This window comes from Tasmannia lanceolata, unplaced genomic scaffold (genome assembly GCF_043159265.1).
Source record: "Tasmannia lanceolata isolate RefF3 unplaced genomic scaffold, GAP_Taslan_0.1 ptg000006l, whole genome shotgun sequence".
Lineage (NCBI taxonomy): Eukaryota > Viridiplantae > Streptophyta > Magnoliopsida > Canellales > Winteraceae > Tasmannia > Tasmannia lanceolata.
In genome coordinates, this window is record NW_027518683.1 from 6,879,686 (window position 1) to 6,898,313 (window position 18,628).

Genomic DNA, 18,628 nt, shown 5'->3' on the forward strand with positions numbered 1-18,628 from the left:
CGGATTCAGAGACTTTCTATATCTATGACAAATCATAAGATCCATTATTTGTTTGTAAGATGAGGAATGATAGATACAAGGGCCTTAAATTTATCCACATCATTAAGTGAAACTGAATTCAGTTTCTCAACCGACTTCAAAAATGAGGCGGATCTATTCAAGGGCCCATGAGATTGCTTACTTGGAGAGTTACTTTTATACTATTCCATCTATCCTTAAAATGGCATATGTATGCATCCCAGGCGTTTCTAAAATGGAATCACATCTAGAACTCCACCTTCCCACATTACAGAGAGAGAGAGAGAGAGAGAGAGAGAGAGAGAGTCTTCATAACAAATTAACAGAACAGGTCAGAAGTATTAAACCATCCAAAAAAAAGAAAAAAACAGTCACCAGTATTATTACTGTATTATTATCAAGGCCTTACGGGTGTATCTATATACCTTACCTATATGTAAGCCTGCGCTATATCTCTACATCTGCAAGAACTAGAATTGATCCATATATTCCAAAATCACCGGCTGCATGGAAAGAAGAAAGAAAGGAATCAATCTTGTGTACAAGGACTAGATAGGCTCATGCTGAATAAGCAATTCATAGTACAAAAGTGAAAAAAGACAGTACCAAGCAAATCTGATAAATCCTGAAACAAAATGCAGGTCGCGAAAAATACCTGTGTTCACCCTCCTTAAAATGATGTAGGGACAAAAGCTGGAAGCATTTTGATCATCTCTGGGGTTGATCTGAACTTGAGGCTACAACCAGGGGCGCTGTAGACATGCTGGTAGCTGACCCGTTCTCTGTCGGTGGGGGTATGCCCCATTTTCCTTCACTTTCCAGTGGTTCTAAGACATGGACTCCACCATCTGTTAGCCCCAGAGCTAATTGATTCGGTTCAGATGGATGCACAGCAATCACGAGCGGATACACAGTTGAGCTGCAGTTCGAGAAAAATTAGCAAATCAGGACCCGCTGTAACTAGAGTGAAACATGCTTCCAAGGGCTACTATTGTAATTTGACAGAATAGTAAAAAAGGGTGGCCCAATGCACGAGACTCCCGCCATTGCAGGGTCCGGGATGGGCTAGATGTACGGAGTCTTACCCCTGCTTTGCAGAGAGGCTGTTTCCATGACTCGAACCCATGACCACTAGGTCAAAATGGAGCAATCTTACTGTTGCACCAAGGCTCACCCACCGGAGAATTCTCATTTCAACAAAGCCTTTGTCCCAAACTAGTTGGATAAAGGAGAAAAGACTGCAGATTTCTGGTTACAGAAATATATTACATGGGTACTTTGCCAGTTAGGAATATATGATTCATTTCTGATAGTAGGTATCAAGAATGAAATTTCTCAATCATGAAAGCTACTATAGGCACACCTCTTGCAGTAGAGATGAAAGGGATGGGCGGGAGTGATAGGGGTGACAGTGGAGGCAAGACCGATGTTAGTGATGAAGGAGGGAAGAGAAGAATGACTTCAAATCAGAAGAAGGGGTCAAAGGAATTGGTGGTGGTGAGGTTATAGGGGAAGTGGTGGAATTTGATAGGGCAGAAACTGGAGAGAGAGAGAGAGAGAGAGAGAGAGAGAGAGATCAAAATGTAATTAGGTTGTGCCCCAAAACTCATTTCCATAGGATGATCCCAACCCTCTGATCTATAGTAGTTTCCATAATGTGAAGTCCCTCTATATATCTCTATAGATCAGAGGGTTAGGATCATCCTATGGAAATGATTTTTTGGGAACCACCTACTTACATTCTGGCGATCCTATTGGATGGTTTGGATCATCCAATGGTGTTGGTTGTACCATATTTTTGGGGAATTTGCACAGGTAAGCTCCCTATGCAAACTCTTATATTAACCACCCCCCCCCCCCCCCCCCCCACACACACACACACACCCACACCCACACCCACACCCACACACCCACCAACCACGCCACCCCACCCACACACACACACAGAGACATACACACACAGATATATATATATATTCTGGCGCCTCACCAGTCAAACTAATTCAATATGGAGAAAGAGGGACGGTCTGAGGTAAAAGTAGGGGAAGTAAAATGAAAATTACCTTCTCAAAAAAAAAGTCAAATGAAAATTAGCGAGACATTCAAAAAGGCATTCTCAAATGGAGACATACAAGCAGAAAGAATTAGTATATGAATAACAAATGTTCAAGGAGAAAAATATTATTCACAAAAACAAGCTAATTACTGCCATCAGAGGTGAAAATCTACACGGACATATAACTTAGTACAATGAATCTAATCACTCATCTCAAGAGGCGCATGGGTTACCAAAAAAGGGTATGCCATCATCACAATTTAGCCTATCCAAACAGTTTATGTATGTTTAAGTTCTGTCTGGGGCAATGACCATACCTGACATTTGCTGGAAGATAAGCAGCTGGATTAATCCGACATCGTAGTCTGAGGTTTGCAGCACTAAATACGCATACAGTTGCATCCAGAAAGCTAGCATATACTAACTGGCTGTCACATGAGAATGTGGCATAGGAGATTGGGGCAGAAGTTTCACGTGGAACCCACTATAACGACACGAAATAACAATCAAAATTTTGAAATCACATTGTATCATTTGTCCAAAGTAATTGTCTATCTAGTAATCATTTATGTTATATGAAAAATACCTGCTTCACACATTCTAGTTTTGAATATTCAAATATCGCAATTTGAGTTTCATGTACAGCCAGGAAGTGCGTCTGATCCTGGTGGAATTGTACCCGTGTCTCTGAAACTGTCGCCGTCGGCCCACCTGGAACCTGCAAAAATCGGCTCTTCTGCTTCTCCCACCCATCAGTCTCCCACACACAAAGCTGCACCAAGAAACATCACAAACCATCAAAGGCATAGATGATGAAAGTGGAAATTCTAATTAGGGAAAGCCAATGAAAACAGAGAGTGACCAAAGATAGCATGGTCCAATATAGCATGACGAGAAGAGGCAAAATATTAACCTGGGCATCAGCTCCGGATGACACCAGAACATTCAATACTTGTGAGAAGGCAAGGCCAGTGATTCTTTTTGAGTGGCCCCTGAGCTTGCTTTTAACCTGCATGAACGCAAAGTTTTAATACCTTGTCGATGCTGCTTCTTTAGTCATCAATGGGACATATAGTTTATCAAGTTGTACACCATACCTCATCAACACGGACGTTATATATCTGGATTGTAGAGTCATCCATGCCTATAGCAATTATATTGTTATCTTGGGGGTGGAAGGCAAGAAATGTTGCTGCCGGTGGCGGACCCATGAATGTCGTCATTGTCTGCAGATATCAAATGGAAACCAGATCGGGTCAAAATTGTGAATACACGATAATTAACCATAACAGCTAAGACTGTTCTTCATAGATCACCTTAAATGTTGCCATGTTGAAGAGGGAAATTTTTCCTCCCGATGCGGACAGGACATAAGAATCATTCTTGGACAAAGCAAAGCAAGGGACAGGTTCTTCAGGGTTTGTGTCAAGTCTATCATTGGTCATCAATATGCCACTTGGCGGCTGCCATAATAGAGGGGGAACACTGGCTGTTGCCTACAAAATGAAGCATCGATGATAAAATTATCAATGCATGTACTAATTTTTAGAAAAATGCAAAACAGTCGATGGATGGAGCATTTTGGTGCTCTTTCACCTTGCCACTTGGATTACGGTCATTTCGTTGCCACTTCCAAAGCAGATGAATGGCATTGGATGCTAACGCCAAAATGGAAATGCCTGAGTTAGTATAAATCAACCTCGATATCTGCAGTAACCAAATAAGCAGCTAAGAACAAATACCTTGTTTCAGAAATCTAATAAACCAGAGGTCATGAGTGCAACAGATATTTCAAGAAGAACATTACAAAGAAAACAGAGGACTTGTTGCTGCCGCATTAAAATGGGAAGATGACATTTTGGCCCTACAAACATATTAACTAGGAACCCCTGTGTATGTCTGCAGGCACAATTTTGTGCATCAACCATGGTAGGAATAAAACTCGGTCCTGAATTTTATTATCATCTCTTGCTTGTTCATCCTATTTCCTGTCAGAAAAAAGTAACTATTTAACTTGACTTTCAAGTTAACTAGCTGCCAGATAAATACTAGAAGACCCTTGCATGCTTATTATTGTTCATGCTGTAATCTTTTCTTATGCTAACATTTTTTGGTAAAAGGGGTATAGAAATGAAATTGCACAGGAGATGCTGCCTGTGATCTACTTTTAGAAGATATCCGGGTTTCTTAATTTTCAGGTAATCGTTTCAAATTAGACCACTATACAGGTGGAATATGTGAAAAATTATCAGAACTATTGATCTAGTTGTCCACTACATGGATCCACCAAAGTCCAAAAAATCGGACAAACTATCTTAGTTGTCCAATTAGTGGCCTGAAAACGAACATTGAAATAAAGGCTACGAAAAAACCGGCAACAATAAACATCAAACAGGCAAAAATCATCCAATCACTGAAATTTTTAGAGAGTGGCTTGTTGAAGTGGTAGCCCCCATCTCATCAGTTTCATCACCATACATATGGTAAACCTTGCACATGTACCATCCATGGCACAAAATATCAATATTGGTCAGCATATCGGCCGAAGGTCGAAGCCATACATATTGGTCAGCATACCAACCGAAGGCCGAAACTATACACATCTGCCATATTGGCCGTAGTGGCGTGAATTGAGTGATATAGATTCTCATGGTCTAAATAATAGAGCAAAATGCAATGTTTCAACCAAGTAAATTTTTTTACGTTTCAACCAAGTATTTGTGTTTATTTCTTTTCTTCTTTTTTTTGATAATTTTTATATATTTGCTTCAACTGAAACCAACGTTTGATATTTTTAAGGTGGTTATTAGATTTTGATTGTTGGCAAGCATATTAATCTGTTGTACTTTTGCTTGTCTGTCAAGTTTTTTAGTTATTACTTCAACCAGAATTATAGAAATAATATTTTAATAAATGATAAAATACATGATAAAAACATGTAAACACTAAGATCATTGTATAAATCATTAGATAATAAAGGACATGAACTTGATGAATAGATACTAAATACCTCTCAACTTTAAGTTGTTGACTGTTAGGGTGAACAAATGAAAAAATATAATATAAACGGCATTAAAGAAATTTTTCTACTAATTTAGGGAGCTATTTGTGGGCACGACTTTAAATTTCGGTTTTGGTCTTGGTCACCATGGAAACATTTCAGTTAGAAATTTTAGTGAAATTCATGTAAAATCACGGAAACGTATGGAAACAATGTGCAGATGATAGAATTTTAGGATGAAACTTCAGGAAATGCGAAAGAAAGCACAAATATAAACTTAGAAACAATCAAATAAGCAAGTCAATAATTCATAATGATTTAACAACATCGAATACCTAGTGACATGCGCGATATCTGATATTTCAGTACATACTGCACTTCCCATGTAGTTCATATAATTGTTGTACATATTACATTGCAGCACATGTCACATGCAACTCATATAAATATAATTATGTAACACATATTAATATAGTATAACACTAATAGTCTTTTCGCCATGCGTTTCAGTTTCGATATCATTTCTGTTGCGATGGAAATGGAAATATTTCGATCGTTTCGTGTCAGTTTCGGTGGAAATTTAAAACCATGTTTGTGGATACCATTATCCATTAGTTCTCTAGCTACTATCAATGGAAGTGTATTGCACATGTGACTTTCTTGTTTTTCACACAAAACCATCTCCTCTCCAAACACAGTTGATATACTTAAATTAAAGGGACAACAAACAAAAGAGCTTCGATTTTCTGTCACCTTCCAAATCATAGTAGCCATGTCAGGTTTTTCAAAAAGCCTTCAATTTTTTTTACTCATGAATGATAGACGTTTTGCAGCAAATTGAATCGCCAGTCCTTCCACAACTGTTAGATTTCCATCTAGCTCTCAATTGCCAAGCCCTTCAAACCCTCTGCTTCTTTGCTCTTCAAGAATGAGGATTGGTTGATTCGAAAGATTAGAGGAAAAAATTGTGTGGATGGAGCATGGACAGTTTTCTTCGTGTTGACGTGTCTTCTCTGCCCAGGTTCTCATTGCAATCGACGATGTTTTGGTGCACATAACATTGATTATGAGCTTAAATGTGTTAGATGCCATGAAATAGCTTTAGGGATCTTATGGAGAGATATCAGATACAGTTTCAATGATCAATCATATAACAAGGATTTCTTTAATCGTATCAATGGGTGACTATACCGACCCCAACTAGTTTGGGACAAAGGCTTAGTTGAGTTGAGTTGAGTTGAGTTGAGTCGTATCAATGGGTGACTGAATTATTGTATCAATGATTCAGCAAAAAAATGGATATCAGTTTGTATAGTTCGATATTGACAGTTTCATGTCCGCATCGATCGATATGGCAGATATCCAACCAATATGGCCGTGATATACAGTAGGATGAGAAATATCAGAGAATATCGTGTTTGCTGATATTCCAATATGATACCAATATTTAATTCCATGTTACCATCTATATGGTAGGGAAGATTCAAAGATGGATCACTTCAACAGAAAGCCTTGACCAAGATGGTCAAAGGCAACAAAACAACAGCATAGCAAAACATCTCTCAAGGGGGGAGACAGCCATCTCGAGAAAATTGTTGCAGAATAATCATGGGGACCAAGCATTGAGTTTAAGACAAATTATCGATTAAGGGAGCTACCATCGATCCATGGTTGATTATGAGAACAAGAGAAGGCAAATCTCATCCTGTGCAAAGAGGTCCCATTAAGCTGGTTTGCTCCACATGAACTGCACAAAATTTGATTATCCATCACATGCCACTTTGGAAATCAGAATCCACCTTAGCTCAGATTCCTTCACTGCACCCATCAAAAGTTAGATTGATCCAAGACTCATATGTTTTTCTTCTTCTTTTTGAATGGCAACGATTTATTGGCAGAAAGGCAGTGCCCAATGACAGATGGTAAAAAAGTTAAAACACAAAGAGGAAAACCCATTTAAACTAAGAATACATCAAGGCGGGGGAAAATATCTTGTTTTTTTTGGTTAGCCGAAGGGTTCAACCTTGGTCAATTTCGCTAGTCATGTTTTGATGACTCCAAACACAATATAACATTATATCTTGGTTGTTTTACTAATGGATAAATGCTGTCGGAGAATTCTTCTTGAAGGTCACAAAGAAATACATAGAAGCATGGAAGAGGGCACAAAGATTGGAGCATGGAGCTGAAGGAAGGGGAAGACGATCCATTGAGCAAGAGGAAGAGGAAAGAAGACTAAAGACTTGAAGGGGCTGTTTGGATATGCGGATTTTAGAATCTTGGATTTCCTCAAAATCCTGGATGGGAGATAAGAGAATAAGGAGACCGTCCGTTTCGTTTGACTTTAGAATCTGGGATTTTAAGTAAGAAATCCAGGTTTTAGAAATCTCTCCCCCATCCCGAGATTTCTATAACATGGAAACATGGGATGATCTCTTACTCTCTTGCTGACGGAAAGAATGGCGAGAAATCAGAAAACGACGGTTGGTCTCCTTCTTCTCTCATCTCTCATCTACGATTTTGAGGAAATCCAAGATTCTAAAATCCGCGTATCCAAACGGCCTCAAAGTGTTTCTTGAAGGAATGCCTTAAGAGTGTAAAACTAACCCCTCATAGTAATTTATAGATAATGGCACTAGGGAAGTTTCAAACAATTTTTAAATTATTTTTTAATAGAAAGTAGACTGTTTAGGTTTCTGGAATACACAAGAACATCAAAATAAGATAAGAAATGAGGGAGATATAATTTTTTGAAGTTAACAGTGCAAACCGGACAAAACCTAGTATGGATGGATGTTCGCCCGTGGGAGTAGCCCAACGACCAGTTCCCAACGGCTACTTGCACGGACATCCTTGGGTCGGGTTTTACCCGAGCCGCACTAACCCGACCTAAAAAAAGCCTGGGTCGGGTTTCAGTTTTAAAAATCCGACCTAATCTCGGGTCGGTTTGGGTTTAAAGGGCAAAAAGCCAACCAGAACTAGGTTATGTTCTCAAATTATTATAGAAACCCAAATTTTTGCAGGGAATTCAGACTTTTCACGGATTTGATTCCAAAACCTGGTCACATGTCAACATCCCCACCCGTTCTCTCGCTCTCCCGTCTCTCCCCATCTCGGCCCCCATTTTGCTCTCTCCTCCCTCCCCCCATCTTGTCCTTTCGCTCTTCCCTCTTCCCACAATCCTGTTACCAATCCCGAAGTAGCAATACCTACAGTCTCTTCCTCATCTGATCCACCTCTTCTAGGGTTAACGTATGGGTTCGAGAGTCGCATATCCATCAACTACATGCCCCAGAAATTAGTTGCATTGTTTTCCTCTTCGATTCATTCTCTCTCCTGTTCTTTCAGAATCTCGTTTTCACTTCTGAAGGCCTAAGATGTTTCAGAGGCTAGGGAGAGGTTTTCTGAAGGATATGCTAGTATTAAGGACCTTTTGGATATGATGATCTTTATCTTTGTTTGAAAGAGGCACAAGATGAATTTTTTGTTTGTTGAGTTGAATTAAGTTGATCGGAGTAAAAGTCCGTGCCGAGAAGATATTTCTCGGCTTTATTTCCATGTTTTGAAAGGAATCGGAGGATTGCCGATTAAGGAGCATTAGTGCCTTTGCTTTATGTTTATATCGTAACGCACACATGTATCTGCAGTTGTTTTCATCGGTAAGGCATTTACTGTTTGTTTGGTTGTCCAAGCCAACATTACCAAAGCAGCCGAAAAAGAAAGAAATGGAGTCTTTTTCACAATATTCACAAAAACAGCAATCACATTTTCAGATTGATTTTCAACTAGAAGAAAGATGCCACACAGCCATAGACCATGAATAACCGATTTCCATAGTAAGTAGACTGTTTAGGTTTCTGGAATACACAAGAACATCAAAATAAGACAAGAAACGAGGGAGATATGATTTTTTGAAGTTAACAGTGCAAACCGGACAAAACCTAGTATGGATGGATGTTCGCCCATGGGACTAGCCCAACGATCAGTTCCCAACGGCTACTTGCACGAACATCCTTGGGTCCGGTTTTACCCGAGCCGCGCACTAACCCGACCTAAAAAAGACCTGGGTCGGGTTTCAGTTTTAAAAATCCGAGCTAATCTCGGGTCGGTTCAGGTTTAAAGGGCAAAAAGCCAACCAGAACTAGGTTATGTTCTCAAATTATTATAGAAACCCAAATTTTTGCAAGGAACTCAGACTTTTCACGGATTTGATTCCAAAACCTGGTCACATGTCAACATCCCCACCCCTTCTCTCGCTCTCCCGTCTCTCCCCATCTCGGCCCCCATTTTGCTCTCTCCTCCCTCCCCCCATCTTGTCCTCTCGCTCTTCCCTCTTCCCAGAATCCTGTTACCGATCCCGAAGTAGCAATACCTACAGTCTCTTCCTCATCTGATCCACCTCTTCTAGGGTTAACATATGGGTTCAAGAGTCGCATATCCATCAACTACATGCCCCAGAAATTAGTCGAACTGTTTTCCTCTTCGATTCATTCTCTCTCCTGTTCTTTCATAATCTCATTTTCACTTCTGAAAGCCTATAAGATGTTTCAGAGGCTAGGGAGAGGTTTTCTGAAGGATATGCTAGTATTAAGGACCTTTTGGATATGATGATCTTTATCTTTGTTTGAAAGAGGCACAGGATGAATTTTTTGTTTGTTGAGTTGAATTAAGTTGATCGGAGTAAAAGTTCGTGCCGGGAAGATATTTCTCGGCTTTATTTCCATGTTTTGAAAGGAATCGGAGGATTGCCGATTAAGGAGCATTAGTGCCTTTGCTTTCTGTTTATATCGTAACACACACATGTATCTGCAGTTGTTTTCATCGGTATGGCATTTACTGTTTGTTTGGTTGCCCAAGCCAACATTACCAAAGCAGCCGAAAAAGAAAGAAGTGGAGTCTTTTTCACAATATTCATAAAAACAGCAATCACATTTTCAGATTGATTTTCAACTAGAAGAAAGATGCCACACAGCCATAGACCATGAATAACTGATTTCCGTAGTATGCTTTAAATTTAGCCTCCCTATCACTTTCACATTGTTATTCTAGTTTCTGTCTATATAGGTGTACTGTCTTCACAATTTTTTTAACACTTGGTAATTACTATATGACAGGACTGCAGTCCATGCTGTCCGGCCCTCTTCTTGTTTTTTTTTTTTTTTTTTGAAAATGGTAGGCAATCTATAAAAAAGACCGAGATGGCCAAGTACAGCGGAAATAGAAAAGAAGAAAAAATACAGCAGATAAAGAAAATACAATCACGGTTAGTGAGAGTCAAATAAGGCCAAGGATTCCTTAGAGAGACACCCTCTCTAGCTAAATCGTCCGCTACTGAGTTTGCTGAGTCCAGCCCTCTTCTTATCCTCTTTCTTGCTACTTTCCCATCGTCACTCCCTTCTATAATTATTCTCTACTATTCCTGCAGCCTAGGGACTGTTGGACTGCAGTTTTGGGGTTGTTTGATACATACAACCCCCTTTGGTCCTCTTTCGCTGCCTTCTTGATTCCCCTCTATATCTTGTTTTCTCGGGGTTTGCACGAGCATCTCTCTGTCATAATTTCCTTCTTAGCCTACACAAATGGTGTCAGCGGCGGCTCTGCTTTGGACTGTTTGAGCGTCCGTGATTCTTCATCGCCCTCTTGGCGTCCGGTGTGCGAGATTCAAGGTAGATGTGCAAACTTTCTAGGTGAGATCATTTGCCCCCCCTTCCCCAATACCCTAGCTTCTACTAGAGTCTTGAGATTGTTTATGCCTTGTAGATGGTTAGTTGGGCCCTAGTTCTATTGTTTGCTTTTATTTCCAGATAATATTCAGATTCCCAACTCTTTGCTTCACACACACACACACACACACACACACACACACACACACACACACACAGTCATCTTTTGGTGTGATCTATTGGTGCGATGGATGTTTGGTCAGATACTTGAACTTATTGTTGAGGTAAAGCAAACTTCCTAACACGAATTGACTTTCTGAATGTTACTCTGATTTTGTGGCTGGTTTGGACTATCTTAATTGGGGAATTGACTCATTAAGCTCCTACGTAATCCGGGATTACCCGTGAACCTCCGGGTTTGCACCAAGAGATCTACTCCACACACCCTCATTCCGCCATCAACCAACACACACAGACAACTATACCAACAACAAATCACGAGTAGGATGGGTGGTTGAAGTTGGCACTAGATGTTCATATTTACAATCAAGTGTATCCAACAACTTAGAATAATGCAAACATCCAAGATGTTGTGTAATGAACCAAGTAAATAACTCAAACTTAAAATGAAAATTTACGCTTTCGTTTTGAAGGAAGGATTTCATTAAAACAAACTTAGCTAGGACAAAGTTCCTGAAAATTGGGCAATACTTGTATAAGTTACAGCTATTTACTACCATAAATAGGAATACAATCAATCCATTGACCAATTATACACAAGCACAACCAGAGGGTGGTATCACCCATAGGCACTTAATAACTTAAAAGTTATTGCAAAAAAATTAGTGGCCATGACATAACTTTTGGCTGGAAAGAAATTAATCACAAGTTATGAGTTATGATGCACGAGACATGAGCACAAGCATTACATCGGAATACATGTATGCGGGCATGTGGGCTCAAAATGACCATGGGTACACATACACGCTGTTCTAAAAATGCAAACAATTGTACTATCAAATAGCTGTCGGCAGAAGTGAACTCATTCAAAACAGCAACGAAATATTCCAGAAAGAGAGTGCTTCAGGAAGTATAGTCATGCAGTCATAAGTGCCATACACAAGTGATACCCCATATGTGCCCCATATGGATAATGGCCTAATTGGTCTGTTAAATACTTCAACAGTATCTTTTCTATGGAAATAATGCCATTTTACATACAAGGTATCATAACAGAAAAATCTTACCTTGCTTGTTCTCAAGTTATCAGGAAGCCTCAAGGATCGACATTGCACTGGCTCATTAATTTCAGTGAGCTTCCAGATCTTCGATTTTTCAATGGCATCATCCATTGATCTGGAAGATTTTACATCCCCCAAACTTCGGGCATCATCATTCTAGCAAAATTGATTGCGTATGTTAGTGCAAAAATGGTTTGTAATATGAAGATACATTTAAAATTATGACAAAGCTCTTTATAGCTGAAGAATCAAGAATTGTGATGAATGACGACGAAGATCTTTATGCCTAGAGAATCAAGAATAATAACTTTTTCCTTTTTATAGATAAGCACGAGGATTAAGGGCCTCAATGCTACGTACTTGAGATCATCACCAATATGGCAAAGGGCTTCAATGATTATAAATAATGGGAAAAGAAATCTAGTTGGCTTTGAGTTACAATGCTAACAATCCAAAATAAGTTAAAATGTTAAGGGAGCATCTGGATTTAGTGAAAATAAAATTATGGAAAAAATATCCAAAAAATCCATTGAAAAATTATTCCAGTCTAGTAGGGTTGAAAATTACGTAGAAAACACTAAACTTTTTATTTTGGAAAAAAATCCATATAAAATGAGTTAGACAAACACTGGAAAACTCATTTTCCAGGAATAACTTCCAAGCAAAAATCCCTGCATCCAAATAGCACCAAAAAGAATATAAGAATCTCACACAAAGCATTCCATTTATAGCCACCCCAGATGCACCTCTGTCCGTAATAGTTAACAACACCAACACTTGGCATCGAGCTTAATGCATTCTGCATGATATTACTGGTGATTAGGCTTAATGCATTCTGCATGATGTTACTGGTGGATTAGGATTAATCATTTTTCATCCGTGGTCAGCCTTCAACAGAAGATCTTATAGGCCTACCTTAACTGCATTCTCAGATACAACCCTTGAAGCATCAAGCGAACGATTTTCAAATGTGCGCAGCAACCGAAGTCCGTCAACATTTGCCACTATTTTAATCCCATTATCACTTGTAGAAACTGCTAAAAATGTCCCCTCCTTGTTAAAGCGGATACGCGGGCTTGCCTAAAAATTGAAAAAGGGAAATGAGTTCAACTTAGGTCACACTTCTTTTGCGTTGAATGCATGGTCAAAACTTAAGTAGAGAGATTCTCCAAGACTTACTGGTAGACCACCATCGGCATCAATAGTTGTCAAAAGGTTGACGTTATCCACATCCCAAAATTTGATAAAAAATTCATCACCAACGGCCAAAAAACGGTTCCTAGTGGTATCAAATTGCACAACACCCGAAGAGCGTTTTCGAATTCCTTGGTACGTCCTTTTCACAGCCCCTTCACTTTCATTCCATTCAACAATGTATGTATCCCCATCTTTACTTGTCCCACATGAGAAGAGCCTGTAAAGAATTCAAGGGAAATTTTGACACATTGCAATGAGAAATATGAAATCCGAGAAGAGCTCGACCTATCAAAAAAAAAAAAAAAAAAAAACTGGTAGAGAAAATCAACCTTGAGCCATCAGCACTATAAGCCATTGTAGTGCACCCGTGACCTGGAGCATCGTAATCAACTCTAGATCCCAGGTTGTCATACAACCATGCCTTTATCTTTCCATCTATTGATGTTGAAAAGATAAACTAAAACATAAATGTATAAATTCATTAGGAGCTGTTGCAATCACAAGCTGTCATGAACTACAGCTACAGGAAGCCACAACAAGTATCTGAAATCACAGCAAAAATCTGAAGGAAAAAAATCTGAAATCCTTTCATATTTAATCTAAAACCACCATAGAAAGTGCATCAGATTAACAACCTACCTGAATGTTTTCCTTGTAATGAGGACAAACAGAAAAAACAGGGGCCTCATGGCCTTCAAAAGTATATTGTTTAGCACCAGTAGCTGCATCCCACACCTAAGATTACTAAAATATTTTAGTAACGGAATTCCAATTTTATCTGCTATCGAGTAATAATTGTCATTCATGAAAAGATAACCTTAATGGCCTTGTCATCTCCGCAGGTTATGACACATAGTTGCTTAATGGGGTGAGAGAAAGCGAGATCATTGACACCGCCAACGTGAGCTTCAATCTAGAAACGTACAAACAATGTCAGGAGCAAAATAGCAACCAGAAAACAGTAGTTCACGGAAGGACAAACCAAACACAGAATACACATACCTCTAAGTGCTGCCGAATGTCATCACGACCATTGTAATAATATATTTGCACAATGTGCCTCGAATATGCAACTCCTAGAAAATTGAAATGAAAACATCACATAGGAAAAGTGAGTTTATTTCCACAGAAAGTCTCATACATGTAACCAAATTCAAGGTGGAATAATTCCTATTTTCATAAGCTTACCAAATAAAGAGCCATCAGGACTCCACAGTATACGGTTAACAGATACACTAGGATCTTTAACTAAAGCCGCCTGATTTCCATTGAAAACAGTTTAAATTTCAGATTTTGCAACAGTAAAAGATGTTCTACAACAACTCCAGGACAAAGAAATATGGGGTTCATTCTTCAAATTATCATGTAGTAGAAAAGGAACATACCTGGAGAAGCATTGAGCATGCTCCAAGATCCCAAACCTTGAAATTTTTTAGAACCAATCTTTCCCTAAAACCAACATCCCACAACCCTATATCCCCCATGTTTGTACCAACTGAAGCATCACAATCACAAGATATTAGCAAGTTGAATGCCATCTCAAAAAAGCAAGAAAGAATATCAGTACTGTTTTGGATGAATCATGGTTGAAAGTTAAAAGTGAAAGTTGACATAAAAGGAAACAATGGATTCAAAAAGCTGACCAAGAAGTATAGTCTGCCGGACAGGATGAAAATCCATGCTCGTGGGAGATGAGCCTTGATTCAGTGACCATACGACAGTCTTGGGCAAGTCACCTGGTGCGTACATCTGGCCGGGGTAGGTTACTGGCAATATATTTACAGGGAGATTTACCTGCACAAAGTTCAAAAGGTCAATAGAAAAAGGTAACAAGACATAAATATTAAATTTAAAAAAGAAATCTACTACTATTAGAGAAGTTCTGGATCCACGACCCAAAAGTAGAACAGCGAAGTGCAGCGCTATGAGAAACAATTCAATGTACCTCATCAGAAATCCCCATGGGCCTTGTTCTTTTAGATACATGATCAGAACTCGCCGATGGATAACCTACAGAAGGATTATTAGCTGGTGGAGTCCTAAGATGCTTCAAAATTGCAGCTACCACAACACATTTCTAATAGTGGAAGAGTTAACAGATTAAACTCACCATATGCATTTGTATGAATATCCATCTGCATTGTTTAACAAGTGAAGTTCAAAGTTCTAAAACAAGCATAATCAAATAATTTAAGCTACCTGTATTTGTAGGAGCACTAACTCCAATAACTCCTCCAGAAACTGCAGGATGGTTTACAGTGGATGGATTTGGCATCCATCCAGCTAGGGGAGTTGGAACTGTTGCAGATGCAGGTTGAAAAGGCTGAAGACAAAATTAAACCATTCAGTTGGATTTAGAGGAAGGCTTTGAAACAAGAGCAACTCCATGCCAATTTAAATAAGCTTGATTACCCCATGTGCAACCAATTGAGGAAAACCTCCAGCTCTGGGAATGGATCCGAGCAGCGGGTTGCTTGCAGGTGAAGGCGCACGTGGACCAATTGGTTGTCCGCAAGAATGGTCAACAAAAAGGGTTCTTATATCTGGATTAGACCTTGGGTTTTTACAAAGCTGATGCTGCCAATTTAAGCTGCTAGATTATGTAATGACATCAGTTTTCCCTTCATAGCCTCAAAAGCATATCATTGTATAAGTTTGGGAAACCACTAGATCTCAAATGTTAAAAAAGAAGGGGGAACTTGTTTGCTCAACCTAGGTCATTTGTAAAGAATGAATTAACACTCAACTCTTAAGCACTTCATCCCCATACTATGAACATTTTTGCAAGACTACTACCACAAAAATATGCATACTACTAGCAACCAGTGTTGCAGATGACTAAAACATCTAAAGAGAATATGGAACCATGCTAACAATATCGATTTGCACCATGAACAAAAGCGTAAGACTATATGGACTTGCAATTACCTTTGATTAATGAGGGTCCGTAGCCTCGCATTCTGGAGGTTAGGAAACTGCAGTTTTTCACGGAAAAGGGGATTTGCTTCAATCAGCTTTTTGAGCTCAACCAGCATTATCGTTCTTGCAGACTTTGTATCTCCATACTTGGAAAGTTGCTCATTTTCCCTAAGCAATGCATGCTTGTAACATTAGTTTCCATGCAAGGCACACCCATCTTATCTGAGCTAAAACAAGAATACAAGTAATATTACAAAATCCATACCTGAAATTCTCTAAGGTCAAAAGTTGTGTTATCTCCTTGAATAGTTCTTCATTAAATGAAGCAAAAATTTTCAAATCCTTAATAAGGATCTCTAAAGCCTTTGCACGGTCATGCCTAGAAAAATTTGGACCAAACTCAGATCTAAAAAGTAAGTAAAAATCCAAACAATCCTAAGAAAAGAGGGCAATCGGGGAACGTAGGCTTACTTATCCAGTGCCTCAAGGTACTTTTGCTTTCGTAATTCAAAGAAGATCTTCATGGAGTACCGGTTGTCATCGACTTTAGTGAACCCCGAAAGGTATCTCTCGACTTCATCCCAATTTCCGTTGCGCACCTCGTCCTCAAAATACTTCATATTGAAAAAGAAGCCAGATTCCTGCTCGAGCCTAACCAAACCAGAACCCTAACGAATTCAGGGAAAAAAATAAAAAATACAAACAGATATCAAATGAGAGAACCAAATAAACTCCACAAAAAACGTACCTATGGACCGTATCCTTGAACTTCTCGTCATCGAGGAACTGTAAAATCAAGAACACGAGCTCTCTACTGAGAGAAGACATTGCAGTGTCACCGTCCTTGTCCAACTCCCCAAACCTTTCAAAAAAAGAAAAAAAGATCAACAAAAAGACTCAGATCTTCTCAACAAAACATAAAAGTATAAAACCACCCCTCTTTCAAAAAATCGGATGGAAAAATCTCCTAGAAAATAAGGAAACGCATTAAACCGCTCAGAATCGAACCAAAAACCAAAAAGATTCAACTGTTATCGGTAAAAACATACGAAACCCCTGTTTTCCCTTTCAAATTGCCGAAAATAGAGAAATCCGCAGCGGAAGCTAAAATCGTAGTTACGAGTTGCAAATCTAGGGTTTAGAACAATCAAAAGCGTAAAAAAAGCTTCAAAGACACGGAATCGGAGATGAATGAAAAGGAAAACGAAAAAGGAAAGGCAAGGAAAAGAAAAAGAAAAGCTCTAAAGGCAAGATTCGAACAGAGAAAAAGGCAAAGAGAGAGAGAGAGAGAACTTACCACGAAGAAGCCTGAAGAGAAACCCTAGATTTGGAACGAAGAAGAGAAAATCAAAGGAAAGAAGACGATCGCTTTCTCTCTTTCTGAAAAAAGAACACAGCATCTTGAGTTGCAGAAAGGGCTTATTTATAGGCAGAGGCGACAAGGAGAATAAGATAAGTAATAGATCTTTTCGGGAAATAAGAGCAACTACCTATCAGAGAAGGGGTGATATGATAAGTACAGAGAGTGGGCCCCAGCAGAGGAGGCGACGTTTTGTCGACTTTATTGGCGCGGAATATCGAGCAGACAGCTGTCTTTCCTTTTTTACGCGGAGTCCAAATAGAGGACAAAACCTTTACTAGATTTACTATTTTAGCCCCAAGCATTTAACTAATTACTGGATATATCCCTCACTTTTTAAGTATAAATATAGGAGTCATGTGATTGGCGCTTTGATTTCGTTTATTAGTGGAAATGATGACAGCGATATTTCTCTGCGATTTTTCGATAAATTGAGTTTGTCGGATAAATCCGAAAGATACGTCGGGTTCCAAAAAAACGGTAACTTTATACCATGCCGACATTTATTATTATTTAATTGACAAGACCGGACAAGATTGAAAAGTAATTATCCTAGTTAAAAAAAAAAAAAAAAAGGAAAAAATGACCAAATAAATGGGCTTTCTACTGACTATGACGTGTCAAGAGGGGTGTTTTCTAAATCACCAATCAAGAGTGCATATGACTAAAATGCCCTTGATTCTCTCTCTCTATCAAATCACCTTTTTTGAAATGATTACATTTACAATACAAATCCCAAAATCCACCTTTTTCCCTCTTCTTCTTCTTCCTCCCACCTAAAAAAAAAAAACGTACGTCTGAAATATCCAAAAGCCTCCATTGTTAGATGCCAAAAGCTTCATTCTATTGCTGAAAACCTCATTTTTAGATGTCAAACTCTTCCTTGCATTGCATAACGCCTCCATTTGCAACAACTATTGCAAAAAAACATTATTAGATTCCGAAATCGCAAAAAATCTCCACTACAAACCACCATTCCATTGCACAAAGCCTCCATTTAATGAAAATGTGTGTATTTCTAGCCATCTCCCTTCTATTTTCATTATAAGGCATGTTTACAAACTTGAATGAAAGTTCTCCATGTTAAACTACTGTTTTCCATTGCACAAAGCCTTCAATCACTATTTAATCATATTTAAATTACTTTAAACACTTTATAATCATTTTTATTTT

At 38.8% G+C, this 18,628-nt stretch overlaps 1 protein-coding gene across 2 annotated transcripts; it reads right to left on the reverse strand.

Annotated features, from left to right (window-relative positions):
- Positions 1-305: 305 nt before the first annotated feature.
- Positions 306-17,540, reverse strand: LOC143879478 (protein TPR3-like). Of its 2 annotated transcripts, none has more exons than XM_077381882.1 (26): positions 17,393-17,540; positions 16,844-16,957; positions 16,567-16,746; positions 16,361-16,474; positions 16,105-16,263; positions 15,589-15,769; positions 15,376-15,499; positions 15,122-15,186; positions 14,820-14,970; positions 14,562-14,671; positions 14,365-14,434; positions 14,179-14,252; positions 13,994-14,089; positions 13,816-13,911; positions 13,506-13,633; positions 13,159-13,393; positions 12,895-13,059; positions 11,986-12,135; positions 3,671-3,781; positions 3,391-3,570; positions 3,172-3,300; positions 2,988-3,083; positions 2,661-2,846; positions 2,392-2,558; positions 674-937; positions 306-521 (listed from the first exon to the last, which is right to left on the reverse strand). In XM_077381882.1, exons 2-25 carry the CDS (start codon positions 16,921-16,923, stop codon positions 727-729), a joined length of 3,258 nt encoding a protein of 1,085 aa, XP_077237997.1. In that variant the 5' UTR covers positions 16,924-16,957; positions 17,393-17,540; the 3' UTR covers positions 306-521; positions 674-726. The 2 variants fall into 2 exon arrangements, with proteins under 2 accessions (XP_077237997.1, XP_077237998.1); XM_077381883.1 differs by having other exon boundaries at positions 15,589-15,766; positions 17,393-17,539.
- Positions 17,541-18,628: the final 1,088 nt, after the last annotated feature.